We start from the raw sequence: 16,967 nt of genomic DNA, 5'->3' as shown, positions 1-16,967 counted from the left end.
AAGAAACAGAGTTTAAATAAGTTTATTTTTTCTGCTCAGGATGCCACCAGAGAAAATAGGTTGTTAAAAAAAATTTTTTTAAATCTATAATCGCAGAAATTTTCAGCATTCAGTCTCTATTTTAAATTTTATTCATGCCATCTCATGGATGACATTATGAGTAGCAATAATAACAATCTTTATTTACTGAGCATAAATAAAGCATGACTATCAACTCTTTACACACAGTTAAAGTCAACATGACCCCTTTGAACTTTTTTTGTCTCACTGCCTGAAATCAAAACCCATTAAAAAAAAAAAAACTAACGAACTAATTCAGAAAACATCTTCATCACTTTGACAACACAAGCTGCAAATACAACACAGCAGAAGTGTTGTCAAACTGATGAATGTTTTCTGAATTAGTTTGTGTTTGTGTTTAAGCTGCAGTTTGTTGAGCTCTCAGGGCCACCGTACATTTAACTTCCTCTCCTGCTGTTCTGCAGCGGCCTCAACCACGGATCAGCTGACTCACACCACAGAGTGTCTGTAACTGAATTAAGACTGAAGCTAAAATGAAGAAAGACTTGACTGAGACAGTGAGATGAAGACGCAGGTGTCTCCCCTTGTCTATAACACCAGAGCAGCTCAAAGTGAATTATTAAAAACAGTTTAGGAAGGTGTCATAATTGCATCATGATCCACGTGGCGTCCGCTTCACGTCGTCCTTCATGACGACCCTGAAACGGCTGAGGTGGACGTTCTGGAGCCTAAACTTGACTTTATGTTGGAGACTAAATTTCCTCTTTTGTAACTTGAACATGTGAAGTGAAACACTGACATAATTCAGTATCAGTGTTGTGTCTAAACATAGCGTCCCATCTTCACCTCCTCCTCCTCCTCCTCCTCTCGGTCTTAATAAGGCAGCTGTCGGTCTAAACGTCTGTTTGGCTCTGGAAAACCGGTTTGAGCCGCACTGCACTGCTGAGCCCCCGCACCGTCTCACCGGATCAGCTTTCACCGCCGACCCCAGCACCTTGTGTCTCAAACTGCTGACAGGAGAAGGTCTTTTTTTAAGCCTCCAGTATTTCTGTCTTCTGCTTCCTGGAAGTTCAGGCTGTTGTGAAGGTGCTGCAGAGACGCGTCAGACAGCATCAGCTCCTCAGACTGATGAGACTCTGAAGGGAACACGGACGTCAGAGACTCGACTCATCAGGATGAAGCACTGTCACGTTTCACAGTGTGGAACTGTGACTGCAACGGTTGCAGTTCCATTTCAGCAGGAACCTGAGTGCCATGTGTTCTGTCTCCTGACTCTTTAGAGTCACACAGCAAAACCAAGATAAAAACAGCAGCTAGAAAACCTACAGGTCACATTTACACTGACTCCTCTGTCAGAGTGTTTCCTCCTCAGAGACTCATGAGGTGGATCAGGTTCAGGTCCAGGTCAGTAGAGACTCGGTGTCAGGACTCAGTTCTACATCTGTTTCATCAGTGAAGGAGATCAGGTGAAGAAGTGACCTGAGAGTCAGAGTCAGAGCTGGTCAGACATGTGGGGGGGTTAGAGGAGTGAGGAGAGGAGGAGCTCTCTGAGGAGAGGAGGCTTCAGGAGCTGCTTCCACCATCAGGAACCACAGACCAGAACCGTCTGGACTGAGACTGTCTGTGTGCAGGATGCTGTTGACAGATCACATTCATCTGTCTGGTGTCTGTTACCCTTCTGTTCACTGCTGGGTTTGTTATCAATGAATCAGGTTTTACGACGGGAACCAGGTCTGAAGTGTAGTGAGGTGTGAAAGAGGCTCCAGGTCTGCTTCAGACTCACCTGCAGTGCTGGTGAGTCTGAACCTGTCAACTGTCGTGTGATGCTCGACCCTGTGAGACGAGATTTGTTTTTGTAAAGATGTATTTTGTATCTGAGTCTAATTCATTTAACAAAAAAGAGACAAAACACACAGTAAATAAAGGTAAAGATGAATTTGACTGATTTATTTATTTGTCACATTTTCTACAGACATGGTGATAATATCGTTATCATGAATTGTTTTGGTCGAGTTAATCTGATATGGTGACAGCCCCTGATACAAAAATACATGTTCTGTGTGCATCACTGTAGAGACTCATCAACTCATCAACGTCTTTGACAACAATAAAACAGATTCTCCCCCCTGACAACACAAACAACCAGTAACCATGGAGACAGATCAGCTGTTTGTCATGACGCTGGTTTTATTGCCATTGGTTTAGTCGTTGGTGAACGAGCACAGTGATCACAGTGGTTTACAGCATGGGGACCCTCACAGGGGTCAAAGGTCAATGAAACACAGGCGACATCATCGGGGCTCAGAGTTAACTCGTTAACGTCGAGCCCGAGCGTCATTACTATCGTTAACACAGCTACTAATTCATTAAGCTACTTATCACCTAATCAGCTGTCTAATCTACAGTTATGGATGGAAGACTGCGGCGTACAGGAAGTCAGAGACACAGTTACAAGAAAATGACCGACACTGGGATGAATGAGGTCACCATGTGGCTGAGTTTGGGCGGGAAACACTGACACGGCTTCAACTTCAACATTTTCTACTGAAGAACTGAGAAGCTCTGAAGATAAACGTCAGTTATTGTCCCGAACAGGAAATAAATCGATGAAAACTTTAAGATGATAAAATAAAAGCTCTGCAGAACCTGTGTCAGGTATCAGCTGATTTAAGTTTGGAACATTTTCATCTTACAGATTCAGTTTTGTCCTCTTTGTTTTTCCTGATGCTGCACTGGCAGCAGCTGAAAACCTAAAAACATGAAGATTCTTAATGAAGTTCTGAATTAATAAAGAGCGAAGTTTTACTGAAAACATCAGAATCGAGGTTTTAATTGAAACTGATTAATAATCAGTTTATAATTTAGTTCACACGTGGTTTTAATCCTTTGTGTTTTTTTTTGTTGGCTGTGACCGGTGACGGTGCCCTCTGAGTTTTGTTTTGTGTTTATTTGGGGATTAAAAAACATTTTGGCAAATGTTTTTGGCTGTGACATCATCGACAGTACTTTTCAAAAATGATCTAGAATCTGATCTGCAGTAAAATGAAGCTGAAATAAAAGAAAGCTCTGCTGTGGCTGAGTCCACTCTGTGCTGGGCCGAGAGCAGCAGGAGGCTTTGGGAAACAGAGTTCAGGTATTTTTTTGGGAAACAGACGCTCTCCACTGACGGAAACCCGCTGACGGTGAAGTTTGTTCGACAGTATCGATTATCAAAACCTGCAGAGACGGTCAGAGCAAACAGACTCCGTTTGCTTTCACAGTTTCAGGTTCAGGGAATCAAAATGTTTTTCCTCATCGTGTGAAACATCCAGACTGAGTCTGAAAGTCTGACCGTTCATCTGAAAACACACAGACTGAAGCTCCGCTCTTTGCAAAGCTCGTTCAGTTCACACCACGGACGTATGAAGACAGCTGGATGTGACGCCTCCTCTCTGTCCTGCTGTCAGTTTGTCCCGGTGGACTCTTGTGGAACTGCAGCCAAACAGACCAAAAGGCTCCAGTGGAACAGAGACGTCTGTCAAACTGCAGATCAGTTCCGTTTGTTACTGATGTCGTTCTCTTGTTGGTTAAACTTTCCCTCAAATTAGAAAAGTGATTTTTATGTGTCGAGGGCGTCATCCAGGTCTTACACACATCCATGGTTCACACCATCCCAGAAATCACCTGTCAGTCATCTGACATCACTCTGACATCACTCTGACATCACTCTGTGAACTGTCTGTTGGTCAGACAGACTGATGATGGGTTTACTCATATTTCTAACAGTGTGAAAGTGCCGCTGATTTATCAGTAACACAACACGTCCATGATTTAAAATGTGTGAGGTGAGATTTCAATAACAAAGTTCAAATAGTCCTGAAACATTTGGAATATCAGATCACAGAAGTCTGTGTCATTAGAAAATTAAAGCTGCATCAATTATTGATTTTACTTAATCATGTGTAATTTCACATCATTAGACAACATGATCACTCACTGAGGTTGTGTTACCGTAGAACTAAAAAGCAGTGGAGCTGCAGAATTAAACTGGTTGGTAAACTGTTTTTTTTTTGTCTTTTCAACCCAATGAAAGAAACTTCTGAAGGAAATCAGCAGAGAAAGAACATCTGCAGTGTTTATGGTCGACGTGTGAACGAGTAGATATTTAACTAAATCCCTCATCAGTCTGAGTGAGAAGAGAAACCATCTTTACACATAAGCAGTGTAAACAGTAGGAGTGTGTGTGTGTGTGTTGTCGTCGTCGACAGCTTCACAGCAGTGTGTCGTGTGTGTTATTGTCGTTCAGTCCTGCACGTTACAGTTTTGGTTCAAAGATACTGTCTCCACACGTCGGTTGTATTTTTTTGGCAGAAGAGCACAAAGACAAAATGACATGAAACAACATCAGAGTTTGATAATGAACATTTCTTTTTTTTTCAAGTTGTTTTTTTCCATATTTTTTTGTGTTAAATGGCTGCAGATTTTTTTCACGCTCTGACCCTCCCAGGCTCCCGTCCACAGACCAGACATGAACTTTTAAAAACAGTAATGTCACAACATTGGTTTAAAAAAAATCTATGTTTAAAATGTCAGTTTTATCATTTCTATAAAATACTGCCTGGGGTTAGTTTCATTAGTAAGATAACAGGAAACATCAGTGGCACTTGAGTCACATGACTGTGACCACAACAACATGTGATCTCTAATGGCACTGGCTGCAGCTGTCTCAGGATCAGCCAACATCAGCTCTATCGTTAATTAGTCTGAGTTTTAGTTTAACACATTAATGGTTCAGTGACGACAAAGTTTGAAGAGAAAAAAATCCAAAGGACAAAAGTTTGAATCATCCAAAGAGATTAATGAGAGAAATATTATCTGACTGACGGCCTCTGAAACACATTAAACCAGAGTCAGTTCAAATTCAATCAGATTTTGGTTCCAAACTGAATCAGGACAGCGACTGGTAGACGGAGCTGATTGGTTAACTGAGTCTGGTTTTGACCATATTTGGAAACATGGACTTTACAACTCATGTACATAGAGAGCTGCAGGGAGGACGTATGTTTGTAGACCAAACACAGCGAGGCTGTAAAGGTGGACTGGTGAGGAGGTCGGTTTTCATGTTGGACTGATGACGTCTAACGTCCCCGACGACCTCTGTCGTCTCATTTAGACTCTTGTTAGCAAGAGAAGCTTCAAGAAGCAGGACTGAGGGATTTACTGACGGATCTGATGTCAGAGAATCAAACCTGAACATGTCTGAACTGCTGTTAAACACAGACCTGACTTCAGGCATCAAGCAGAAACACATTCAAACACCCAGAGACTCAGGACCAGGGACAGGAAGTGAGGACATGCTAAAATCTCTGGGTGTTAAGACTCATTCCTGCAGCTCTCTATTGATTTACCATCATCAAGGTGTTCTTCAGTGTCTGGAAGCTCCTACTGACTGCTGGGATATGCAGTGTTTCTGCTGCATGTTGATGTGTCCAGGTGGACCAGCTCACCTTCCTGAGGTGGCTGTAGCTGCAGTACTGTGTACATGTTCAGATGGTGGCGAGTGGTTTGTTCTGCCTGGTTCAGCATCAGCTTCACTTCTCAGACACAGAACAAACACCAGAGAAGAAGAAAGAAGCTTCTCATCATTAAACAGCAGAGTCGCCATCTGCAGTTTTCAGCCTGTGAAACACGTCTACATGAACTGAACTTGTTTCAACATCATGTAAAATATGTGCAAATTAACTCTTTCAAATCAGACAAACAGATTCATTTTTCTTTCTGGGTGGAGTTGATAATAATGTGAGAATCTGAGCCGTGGGGGGTCTGAGGGAAAAACACTGATATTCAGTGAAACACAGAAAAAAAAAGCTAAAATCTTCTAAAGCTAAAACTCTCAAACAGTTAAGCACTTTGAGAATTAGAAATCAAAAAGTAAAGAAAAGAGATTCCCTTTCGTAGTGTGTTCAGAGCCACACGAAGCCTCAACAGCCTTAACATCACTGCATCGCAGCAAACCCACCAAAATAAAAGCCACGCCCCTTTCTGCTTGTTCACGTTAGCCGGTCAGACACCGTTTAAAGGCCTCACTGCACCAACATGAGTCTCATGATGCATTTGAATTCATCTTAAATACAGAGCCACAAAAACGTGACACATTTTAGTTCCAGTTTTCCAGTTTTTCATTTACAGGTCCCAGATTCTTAATTTACAGCACAAAATTTGCTTCCTGTTTGTCAGATTTTCAGTTTATGACATTTTCATTGGTGCTGGAGAACCTTTAAAGCTGCAACATGAAACAGGAACGAGCGGGGAAATGTTTCCAGGAACACTTCCCACAGCCCCCTCCTGCCAGCAGCCACCGACATCGCTGACAAAACATTTGCATAAAAAGCTAAAAGAAGTTTTATTTTGAAAGTCTGAATGAGAAGTGAGGTAGCCTGAAGCTCGACTTGGTTGCAGCTCGTCGCTCGTCATCGCCGGCTAAATGTGAACAATCATCATCATCATCATCATCACATTTACATACTGCATCAAATATAGATAACACACAAAGATATTCAATATATATATTTGTTGTACTGTATGTATCAGCAAAATAAAAGCCTCCACAAAATAAATCTCTGATTCATTTTACAATATGTAAAACAAAACACGACCTCCAACACGATTCTGCTTCAAAGTGCCAGCAACATCATTTTACAACAATGTGCAAATGTATGTAGTTTATTATATCTTACATTCGAATCTTTATGTTTCCCTGTGACAGGTGGATGGTGAGTGATTGCTAGGAGACAGAGTTGTAGACACGCCCCCACAGACTGCTGATTGGTGGGATGGGTAAACCGGAGCCGTACGCAGGACGTCCTGTAGGGCTCTGGGTTTGGCTAGTCAACCGTACGGGCTCTAGAGTTAAGACAACGACGTAAGGCAACGCTTGGCATCACGCTGAGTCCTCCAGCTCTCATCTGTGCTGCAGCTGATCTGACTGCAGGTAAACCTCCGTCCGTCAGCGGACAGGTGAAATGAGTCATGGTCTGAGGCTGCTAACAACTGGTAGCTCTGGGAACATGGCTGATACCAGTGTCTGAAAATCTGATTACAACATATCAGCCAATTAAATTTAGGATTTCAACATTTTCATCCTGGACACGTTTAGAAAAAGCTGCAGTTTTTAGCAGCTGACATGAATAATCTGAACATGTAGCCGAGTCAAGGATGTTATTTCTGCTTTACTTTGTCTCATTAAGAAGGAAACCAGTTACTATTATAAAACTATCAGCTGTTCCTGAGGAGAGCGTGGTGTTCGGAGGGAGGAGCTCAGCGTTAATGAGAGTGACGAGAGGAGGCAGAGAGGAGTGAGCAGGTTGATATTGGCAGCCTGGAGCCCTGGTCTGGGATCAGCCCCGCAGGGCGAGTATCATTCCGTTTGGCACTTCAGTCGACCCGGGGGACGCAGAACGAAGCCTGACCTCTGACCTGATTCTCACACAAGCCTGAACCTCCTCATGAGGAGGTCAGAGCCGGTAAATGAAAGGGTTAAAGGTCAGATCCAGTGAGATTTCAGACTCTGTTGTGTGTGTGAAATCAGACTGGAACTACTGGACGAGTGTGTGGTTTGTCTGGACGATGACTGAATTCTCACGGGAACCTTCCTTCTAACATCAGATCTATTGTCGCCTGAGTGAATCAAGCCTCAGTGTAACTGAAAAAAACAGATGGGAGGTCAGCGGTCGGAGGACCACATGCTGCCCGGGAGTCAGGACTGCTCTGGGATCAGTAGTAGGAGCTGGTGATTCACAGTATTTAGCTTGAGAACCGGACAGAAATGAGCTGCGCTGATTGACATGAGGATGACAGTTTCAGTTTGACAGTGACTTGAGTCCTGATCAGGATTTAGAATTTAGATCAATAACAGTCTTGTCACATAAAGTGCTCACAAACAGACTAAAAGACATTAGATTCAAGGCCAGAGTAGAAGCAGGACAGTCTGATGATGCCTTCAGGGCTCACTGAGCTCAGTTCGGCTTCCTGGCAGCATGGTGTGTTCACGGACCGCTGGTTGTCCCGTAACAGGAATTGGTTTGTTTTACACTTCAGTCCTGTTGCCAATCTCTAAGAGAAGCCACAGTAAATCAGCAGAGCTCTTTAAAAGTGTATTTCACCGTTTTCAGGGGAACTCACAGAATCACAGAATTCCAGAAAATTTGCAAAAGACACTCAGACATGGAAACATTAGCTTTTCCAAATGTCTTCACAACTGAACTGGAGTTACTTCTTACCGGAATTGAACCCATCATTTCTTGACTTAGGACTGAAGATCAGAAAATTTTAATTCCTGTTATGGTGCAAATGACCTCTTGGTAATTTTCTGGGGGTCAGTCAGTCTGTCTGTCTAGAATTCTGTCTGAATGAACGGCCATGACACAGACACTTAAAGCCAATCAAAGTGTCAAATTGTCTCTGAGCTCAGATGTTGCAAAACTGCAGCTTAACAGAAGAAGGTGCATCACACACCAGCCCCCATGTTGATGGTGAATATAGTCAGGAAGATGAAATATTGAGTCAGTGAGTGTGTAATGGCCGTCTGTCAGGTTTGTGTATGTTTGCATGTCCACCACCCCAAGACAAGATTGCATTGATACCATTAATGTAGGATGGAGGAAACCCAACCTCCAACTTGACAGGAGATGTTCAGCAGCTTCTTGAACACAGTGAAGAAAATCTTTCCACTCTTCTTCTTTAGCCCCTCCAGGGTTTGATCTTTACTGAGAACCAGAGGCCCTTTACAGCTAAAGAACCCAGTGATCTGCTGGTAGTAATGACACATTTGGGGGGAATAAAAAGCATTTGTTGTTGGTGTGATGATAAAAACCTCCTGGAGGAGCTGCCTCATTCCTTTATTCCTTTATTCCTTCACAGGTATGAAGAAACGTTGCAGCTTTGGTTGGCCTGGTGATATCTGGAGCTGAGGAAACCAACCAATCAATGTGACTCATCAATCAGTTATTCCATGGAGACGGACTGATCATTTGAAGAGTCCACCCTGAAGCCTGATAGCAGGTGGAGGTAAATCTGAAGGTCGAGGTTGTAATGGAGATCTGTCTGCAATCTTGTCGTAGGTGTGATGGACGGAGATGGAGCTCTGTGACTGGTGGATCACAGCCTACATCACGCTCTCAAAGATGATGACCTTGTTGTCGTCGGTGCCGGGGGACAGCGAGGTCAGGGACTTGATGTCTGGGGCCATGTACTCCAGGTGATGGGCCCCCCACACTGGATTGGTCAGGTGGGCCCAGCGCTGCAACACACAGCAGGAAACACCAGTGGTCACACAGAGTGGCAGTCATGTGATGTAGTGGATTCTCTCTGCATTCAGAGACTCTGATTGGTTAAAGAGTAACTAACCACCAGATCAGTTAATCGGTGAGGGACTGACCTGGACTCATTTACCACATCAGGTCTCTGATGTGACAAACTTAACTATGGCAAATTACTAACTTTTACTTCTATACTCCCAACTCTTTACTATGTTTGGCCAAACTGCCCTATCACATATCTTAATATAACACACTAAACTATCACATATCTTTGCTTATATACCCAGGGATGTGTTTCTATGGTTGGGCAAACTATGCTATGTTGAATCTATCTATAAAATATTGTATGTTATGAGTACTGTGTTTTTCTGCTACACTTGGGACACATTAACATAACATACTGTAATGGATGCTATGCTCTGCTATGTCTTGCTTGTCTCTAACTCTTGCTCCTGTACCTGGATTACATTACTATGTTACTATGGTCAAACCATTGTGTCTACTTCAAACATGATATTCTATGGAATACTTTAATATGACAAACTCCATTATGACAAACTCTACCTATACTTGGGACACTTAACTTTTTGCCATATTTTATACTATGACAAGCATAACTATAACATATTCTAATATGACATATATCATATAAAAACATAAAACTATACTTTACCTTAATATAAAATCCAATACTATGGCATAATTTACTAACACATGTTTTTTTGTATGTGCCTCCAGCTATATCACAGAATTTCAACTGGTAACTCAGCTTTCTAGTAGGTTCAGAAACCTGAGCCATAACTGGCACAAAATTATCAATAAATTAAAATATTTCATGAATTTTGTCCATTGTGAAGGAGGAGTTCTGACCTCTTTGAAGGTTCCCTTGGCTCTGAAGAGTTTGTAGAGAACACTGACGGGAATGCAGAGCATGGAGGACATAGCCAGACACCAGCCAATCACCTCGCCCCACCACGGGTACACGTACACATTGTTGTAAGTCAGTGGCTTGTAGTTCACCAGGTGGAACAGAAAGATACCCTGTAGAGGAGGTAACAGGAGGGGGGCATGATGGGAAATGTCATCAAGCATAACACAGGACTTTTTTTGGTAAAATACTACTACTACTTATACTACTACTACTACTACTACTACTACTACTACTACTACCACTACTACTAACAGTAATAATAATAATAATAATAATAATAATTATTATTATTATTATTATTATTATTATTACTGAATATATTTTATTTTGGTAAATAGTGCAGCTGTCTTTGGCTCAGTTGGAAAATTAAGCACACTGTTGTGGTGTCACATTACATAATATCATTTTTATGCATGACGCTGGAATATTTTTCTGATGAAAAATGAATTTTTCTGATTTTGAACTATTCTTTTGGATGCTGATGCTGCATGCTACTGAGTGAATGTGGGAAATGTTGTCTTGAAAAATCACCATGAAATAACTGTTATGTGTACAATGTGGTATGTATATAATGTCTATTTATAATGTAAGTTTTACTTGTACATTTCAATTACAACTGCAGTAAAGGATTCAGAAAGTTGTGGTGCTGGCTGAGGTTTTATATCCTCTCTACAGGACTCTTGGTGTTCAGTCTTACCATGCAGACACATGGAGTTATAAAGGACCAGCACCACTTCATCCAGGGGAATGGCCGGTAGCCAATCATACGAGCTACATCATCCATGAAGCGGTCAGCACCTGCGAAAGATTCATCATCAGTCAACAAGAAATAGATACAAAAAAACAAAAAAAAATATCAATACATCATGACACTTAAACCATTACTGCTACATGTGTGCTAATGGGATAAAAAGTGTAATATACTTAAGTATGACTTATTTTGTATGACTTACTATAATGTGACATTTACTATACTATGACATTTCTTCACTGAGTTACTATATTAGAGAATTTTTGTATGTACTATGACTTACTATACAATGGCACTTTTTTTGAATAACTGACTATACTATGTATTTTTTGTGTGACTCAATATATCATGACATTTTTGGTATGACTTACTATATCTTGACATTTTTTGAATAACTTACTATACTATGGCAATTTTTGTATGACTTACTAAACTATGATATTTTTTGTATGACTTGCTATACTATGACATTTTTTGTCTTATTTTTATTATTCATTGAACAAGTTACTATATTATAACATTTTTTGCTTGACTTACTATATAGTGAGAGTTTGACATTTTGTGTGACTTATACTATACTATTTTTATGACTTCCTATACTATGACATTTTTGACTGAGTTAGTACAGTATTTAATTTTCTGAGTGACTTACTGTGACATTTTGAGTGATTTATTATACTACAAACATTTTTGTGTGACTTTTGTGAGAGTATACTATGACATTTTTGAATAAAATACTATGACATTTTGTATAACTTCTTACACTATGGTATTTTCTATGATTTACTGTGATATGACACTTTTTTGAATGACTTGCTATACTATGACATTTTTATGAGATACTATAAGGTGTGATTATTTTAACTACATTTCATTTTTTTATTTTTCATGCACATTATGATCTACAGCTGCTATTTACTGATTTGAAGATGAAGTATCATAAACTACACCAAGGCCCTCACTTATCTGAGCCTACTCTGAATTTCTAAATATCTAAACAGCATTTGTGTAAGAATGATTCTGTCCCAAGCTTTTGGATCCATATAAGTGGTTGATCACTATCAGCAGTTGGCACTGTACTTTAAACAGACTGAACTGTGACCTTTAATGTCACATCATGTTACATAACTATCCATACACTTATTTTGAGATCAGACACTTTGCTGACATAGTATCCTGTGGCACACCATGCCGAGTAATTGGCTGTGGAACACGACACTGTGTGCGTCTGTGCACAAATGTATGTATATGTTGCATACCGTAGACCCAGGCAACTACTATGCATTCCCAGAATGCTTGCCACAACAGAGTCATTCCACTGGCCGAATAGTAGTCAAACAACTGGAAGACATACATCCCTCCCTGCAAAGAGAAGGGCCGTTCAGTGAATAAGAAGATAAAGTGATTTCCCGTTGTACGCAAAATTAAACTTCTCTTTTCTTTAAGTTTTCTTATATTAACCAAGAAACAGACCATCTGTAACTGACCTGCGTCACCATGGAGAGGTCAATAATGAAGCACAGTAAACAGCATATTGCCACAGCGATTTCCCTTTTGTAGCGATGGTAGTATTTTCCAGGAAACAGGTCCAGAATTCCAGTTACAAAACCTTCCACCCCAACAAACTGGAGGGAAAGAGAGAGAGAGGAATACAGACAAACAATACATTTATATTCGCCGCACAAACTGAACTGAAAGTCACTGCAGATAATGAGAGGACTTCACACACGTTACAGCAGCAGCAAACACACACACAGAATTATTTCAATTAAATAAAGAAATTAAGGGATTTACAAATCTAAATGAATAATTATACAAATATTTGTGTGAATATATACATGCAGAAGTAATTGGCCCAGTAGTGTAACTGTGAGTAGATAGCAGCTGAAGGTTTAAATTTCCGTGACTCAGTGAACGCACCATCACTCTCTGCAAGTTGGGTTTAATAGAAATGAAATAAAAACCACGATGAGCAGGTATGAAACATGTTGGTCACCTGACTGTCCAGTCCCAGCAGCAGCAGCATGAAGAAGAAGAGCGCCGCCCAGAGCGGAGCCACCGGCATCAGACTGACCGCCTTCGGATACGCAATGAAGGCCAGACCAGGACCTGAAACACACACACAACACATATGTTACAATATAATAATCATCACATTATACATGTTCATTTTTTTCCACAACAATCACAGCCGTCCTCCGAATTCATTTTACTTCTGAGTAAAGATTTGTAGCATCATTATTTAACATTTTTGTCCTGTATTGTTGAGTTTACATTTCATTTCCTTTACTTGTAGTTTTGTAACTGTTGGATGGTTTTATTGTCCAGTGCACACACACATACGAGAGTAAACTGCCTTCACAGGACCATCTGTATGAAGGTTTCACTCATGAATACATGATTTGAACCTTTTATTACTGCAGATATTAAATATTGTTATAAATTGTGTCCATGATGTTTGTAAATAAACTTGTGAATCAGCTGGTTAAAGGTTTACAGACTGAGCCTTTAAAGGGGTCTTGACTGACAGGTGTCTCATCCAATCAGCTGTGTCAGCTCCACTTTTTGAAAACCAAATTCACTGTGGATCCTGGCGGACACGTTCACTGTGGTTTAAACTGTCAGTTGAAACATTAAAGGTTCATTAGGTACTTTTACTGCAGCTCTGTCTTCACTGTTCACTCTGTTCGTAGTTCAACTGAGCCTCATGAAATAAAGATGAGTCACATGTTATGAGGTGAAAGGCCCTGGTTAAATAATCCTACACACACACACGCACGTACACAGTGATGCTAATACTTTAAACCATTGTAAACGTGTCAGATGGGATTCAGGGTAAATTGGATTTGCTTTTGTTCTTTTTACAGCGAGATTAAAATAAAAAGATTCATGTCCTCACACTGAAGCAACTGCTGTCATTTTCATTTACACACACACACAAACAGACACACACACACACACACACACACACAAACAGACACACACATAAAAACACATTTATTCTCAGCCATGCACAACATTAGCCAGAGGTACACTGATGCTAGTTTTTCAGAAACCAGTCTCCACCACTGTTTTTCCTTCAGGCCTCAGTCAACAGTCTGAAGTTCTGGATCTTCTATTTCAGTCAAGGCAAATAACAAAAACCCTCAGTCCCTGTGAATGAGAGCGTGGAGCCCAACCCTGAGAGCAGCAGCAGAAATGTGAGTCCACAGTGAGACGGTCAGCAGCGTGCTCCTTCTGTGGAGAGGCTAAATATAACCATGTGTTTGTGATGTCATGTCATGTGCTTCAGCGCTATTAATAAATGTACAGTTGGCTGAAGACTGTACACAAAAAACTACACTACACTACACACACACACACACACACACACACACAGCTGAAACCAGAGGCCTGTTATTACGAAGCCAGTTCAACAGACCCAGGACGTCTTTTCAACAGCTGGTTTATCTGAACCTAACATGGACCGTCCTGATAACCTGGACCACCAAGCTGGTTAACTCTGGGTTTACCTGTCCAGGTACGAGAGTGTTCATGTGAAAGAGGCAGAGTTTTTCATTCTAGGCAACATGATCGGAACCATGAATTTATTCGGAGGTGAGACCTGCAGCTGAAAACACGAACACAGGAAATGAGCTGAAACAAACTGGAATCAGCTCCTTTTTTTTCTTCCACCAATCAGACAAGTTCCAGAAAACATGGTCACAGTCCACTTCCTGAGTTACAGTGTTGAATAAAGACCAGAGGTGTTTCTGCAGAACATTATGATGTCACAGTGAAGTTGACCTTTGACCTTTTGGATATAACATCACTTCATTTTACCCTTATAGACATTTGAGTTAAGTTGTGTCATAATTCATGAGTTATGGCCACAAATGGGTTCTGTGAGGTCAGAGTGACCTTTGACCTTTGACCACCAAAATCTAATCAATTCATCTTGGTGTCTGTGACGTCGGTGCAGAGACGTAAAAACCAAACTAAAAGCTAAAAGAGGTTCGTGAAATCTGACTGAACAGCCCTGATGTGTGTTGGCTCGGCCCTTTAATCGCACTGTGGAGACAAAGAGTTGAAGCTTTGGTTCAGTCTGAGGCCTGAAGCTGCCGTATCTCCCTGTAATCACAACACCTTTAATAAAACGACTGTGTGCACGAGCCACTGGTGTGTGTGTCTTTTACCTGATTCAGCGACCTGTGAGATGTCGACTCCCTGCTCAGCAGCCATGAAGCCCAGAATGGAAAACACAACGAAACCAGCAAAGAAGCTGGTTCCACTGTTGATCAGAGCCAAGACGAAGGCGTCTCTGCAGGAGAACCATCGTTACTGTGTGTTACTGAGCCTGAAGTTCTGCATGTTAACAAAGAGGTCACGCATCTAGAACCGGTTCTACATGTGCTTTGATTTACGAGGACCTGGTGTGGGTCAGGGTTGTGTCCTCACAAGCACACAAAGACAAACGGTGTGTGTGTGTGTGTGTGTGTGTGTGTCGTACTTGTAGCAGTCGTTGTTGAAGCGGTTGTAGCTGCCCAGAGCGGTCAGAGCTCCCAGCCCGATGGCGTAGGAGAAGAAGATCTGCGTCCCGGCGTCTATCCACACCTGCAGAGAGGTCACAGGTCACAGGTCAGAGATCTGATGTGTTCACTGCTCAGCTCAGTGTCTGGCATTTCACTGCTTATGTCTGTAAACCTATGTCTCAGCATTGCACATTGAAAAGGAGCCGTGGTTAGAAGCCAGCAGCTCGACCTGTCTGCACTCACCTGAGCCTCCCCTAGTTTGGACCAATCAGGTTTGATGTAGTACATGATCCCGTTGTAGGCTCCAGGCAGAGTGACTCCTCTGACCAGCAGGATGATGAGGACCACATAGGGGAAGGTTGCCGTGAAGTACACAATCTGAAACACACACACACACACACAAACAAAGGGGCATGTTACAATAAAACACACATGAATGAGTTTGTTGTTTTGACTCCGCCCTCCATCGACTTGAAGCCCATTATTTCTTGGATTCAGAAAATGGAGAATTTTTTTAATTTGTTCAGATGTGTAAGAGCTGAATTATTCTTCCTCCACCAGTTTTCACTTAAAATACCAGGATTTTATTATCGATAATAATAATAATAATAATTTTTATAAATAACGAGCCCATCCACAGACATAATTTCCATTGAAGTTGGAGGTGGAGACTCCACATTATACAAAGGTGGAGCTGAAACAACTACTCTGATAATTGTTTAAGTCACAATACAAAACACTTCATAATTTTTGAGTTGGGTTATTTCTGAGGTTTGGAGCAGAATAATGAAAATCATCTCTGCAGTTAAAAGTCTGTTCATACTTTAATGTTGCTGTGTCACTTGTCTCGGTTTTTCATCTTCTCTTATTTTGTCTTCTTGTATATATATTTTTTTTTTATTTTGACGCTTTAACCTTTATATCTACAATGACAAATAAAGTGTCTTATGTCGTAACAACTCGTACAGGTCGTTTGTTCGAAGCCCCCCTATGACAGGTGTACTGGGCCTTGGTTGTCATGGTTACAATAATAAACATACGGCTAAGCTATGCTAAGTACTTTGCAAAGATTACTGCATTGTGTGTGAAGGACCCCCTTGAAAACGAGACGGTTCATCTCAAGGGATTTATCCCTCTAATAAATAATTAGATGACCCCTGTTGTCACGGTTACAATACTAACAACGTGGTGAAGGTTGTGGAACAGTCGTAGATAAACAAAACAACAAACTTTCACACGCGGATCAAACACCACTCTCATCCCATCCACTGACCACACCCTCCTCTTAATGTTTACTTTTATACTACGTCACCTGACTTCCTGTCAGAATCACAACGACCACCAGACGTCGCCTGACAGTAAAAGCTGTGGGCTGTAATAAACTGCTCCGAGCTGTGGGGTCGTGTTTTGAGGCCTAAACCCAAGACCTCGGCAGCGTGAGATCGACCAGTGAGAAT

The 16,967-nt window shown here is 41.3% G+C and overlaps 1 protein-coding gene across 3 annotated transcripts in view; it reads right to left on the bottom strand.

The window, feature by feature from the left end:
* Positions 1-2,942: 2,942 nt before the first annotated feature.
* The window catches only part of slc6a8 (solute carrier family 6 member 8), a 40,437-nt gene continuing 26,412 nt past the window's right edge, over positions 2,943-16,967 (bottom strand). For all 3 annotated transcript variants that reach the window (XM_071458830.1, XM_071458831.1, XM_071458832.1), the window contains 9 exons: positions 15,754-15,888; positions 15,489-15,592; positions 15,175-15,299; positions 12,996-13,108; positions 12,487-12,624; positions 12,259-12,361; positions 10,946-11,046; positions 10,188-10,358; positions 2,943-9,298 (listed from right to left, as the gene is read on the bottom strand). In XM_071458830.1, coding sequence (XP_071314931.1) covers positions 9,164-9,298; positions 10,188-10,358; positions 10,946-11,046; positions 12,259-12,361; positions 12,487-12,624; positions 12,996-13,108; positions 15,175-15,299; positions 15,489-15,592; positions 15,754-15,888 — 1,125 coding nt within the window. In that variant the 3' untranslated portion in view covers positions 2,943-9,163. The remainder of the gene's footprint in view (positions 9,299-10,187; positions 10,359-10,945; positions 11,047-12,258; positions 12,362-12,486; positions 12,625-12,995; positions 13,109-15,174; positions 15,300-15,488; positions 15,593-15,753; positions 15,889-16,967) is intronic.

This window comes from Trachinotus anak, unplaced genomic scaffold (assembly GCF_046630095.1).
Source record: "Trachinotus anak isolate AG129_WGS33_773 ecotype Australia unplaced genomic scaffold, CSIRO_AGI_Tana_v1 ptg000022l, whole genome shotgun sequence".
NCBI lineage: Eukaryota > Metazoa > Chordata > Actinopteri > Carangiformes > Carangidae > Trachinotus > Trachinotus anak.
The sequence above is the reverse complement of the archived record's forward strand: the minus strand, read 5'-3'. Positions and strand labels throughout refer to the sequence as shown.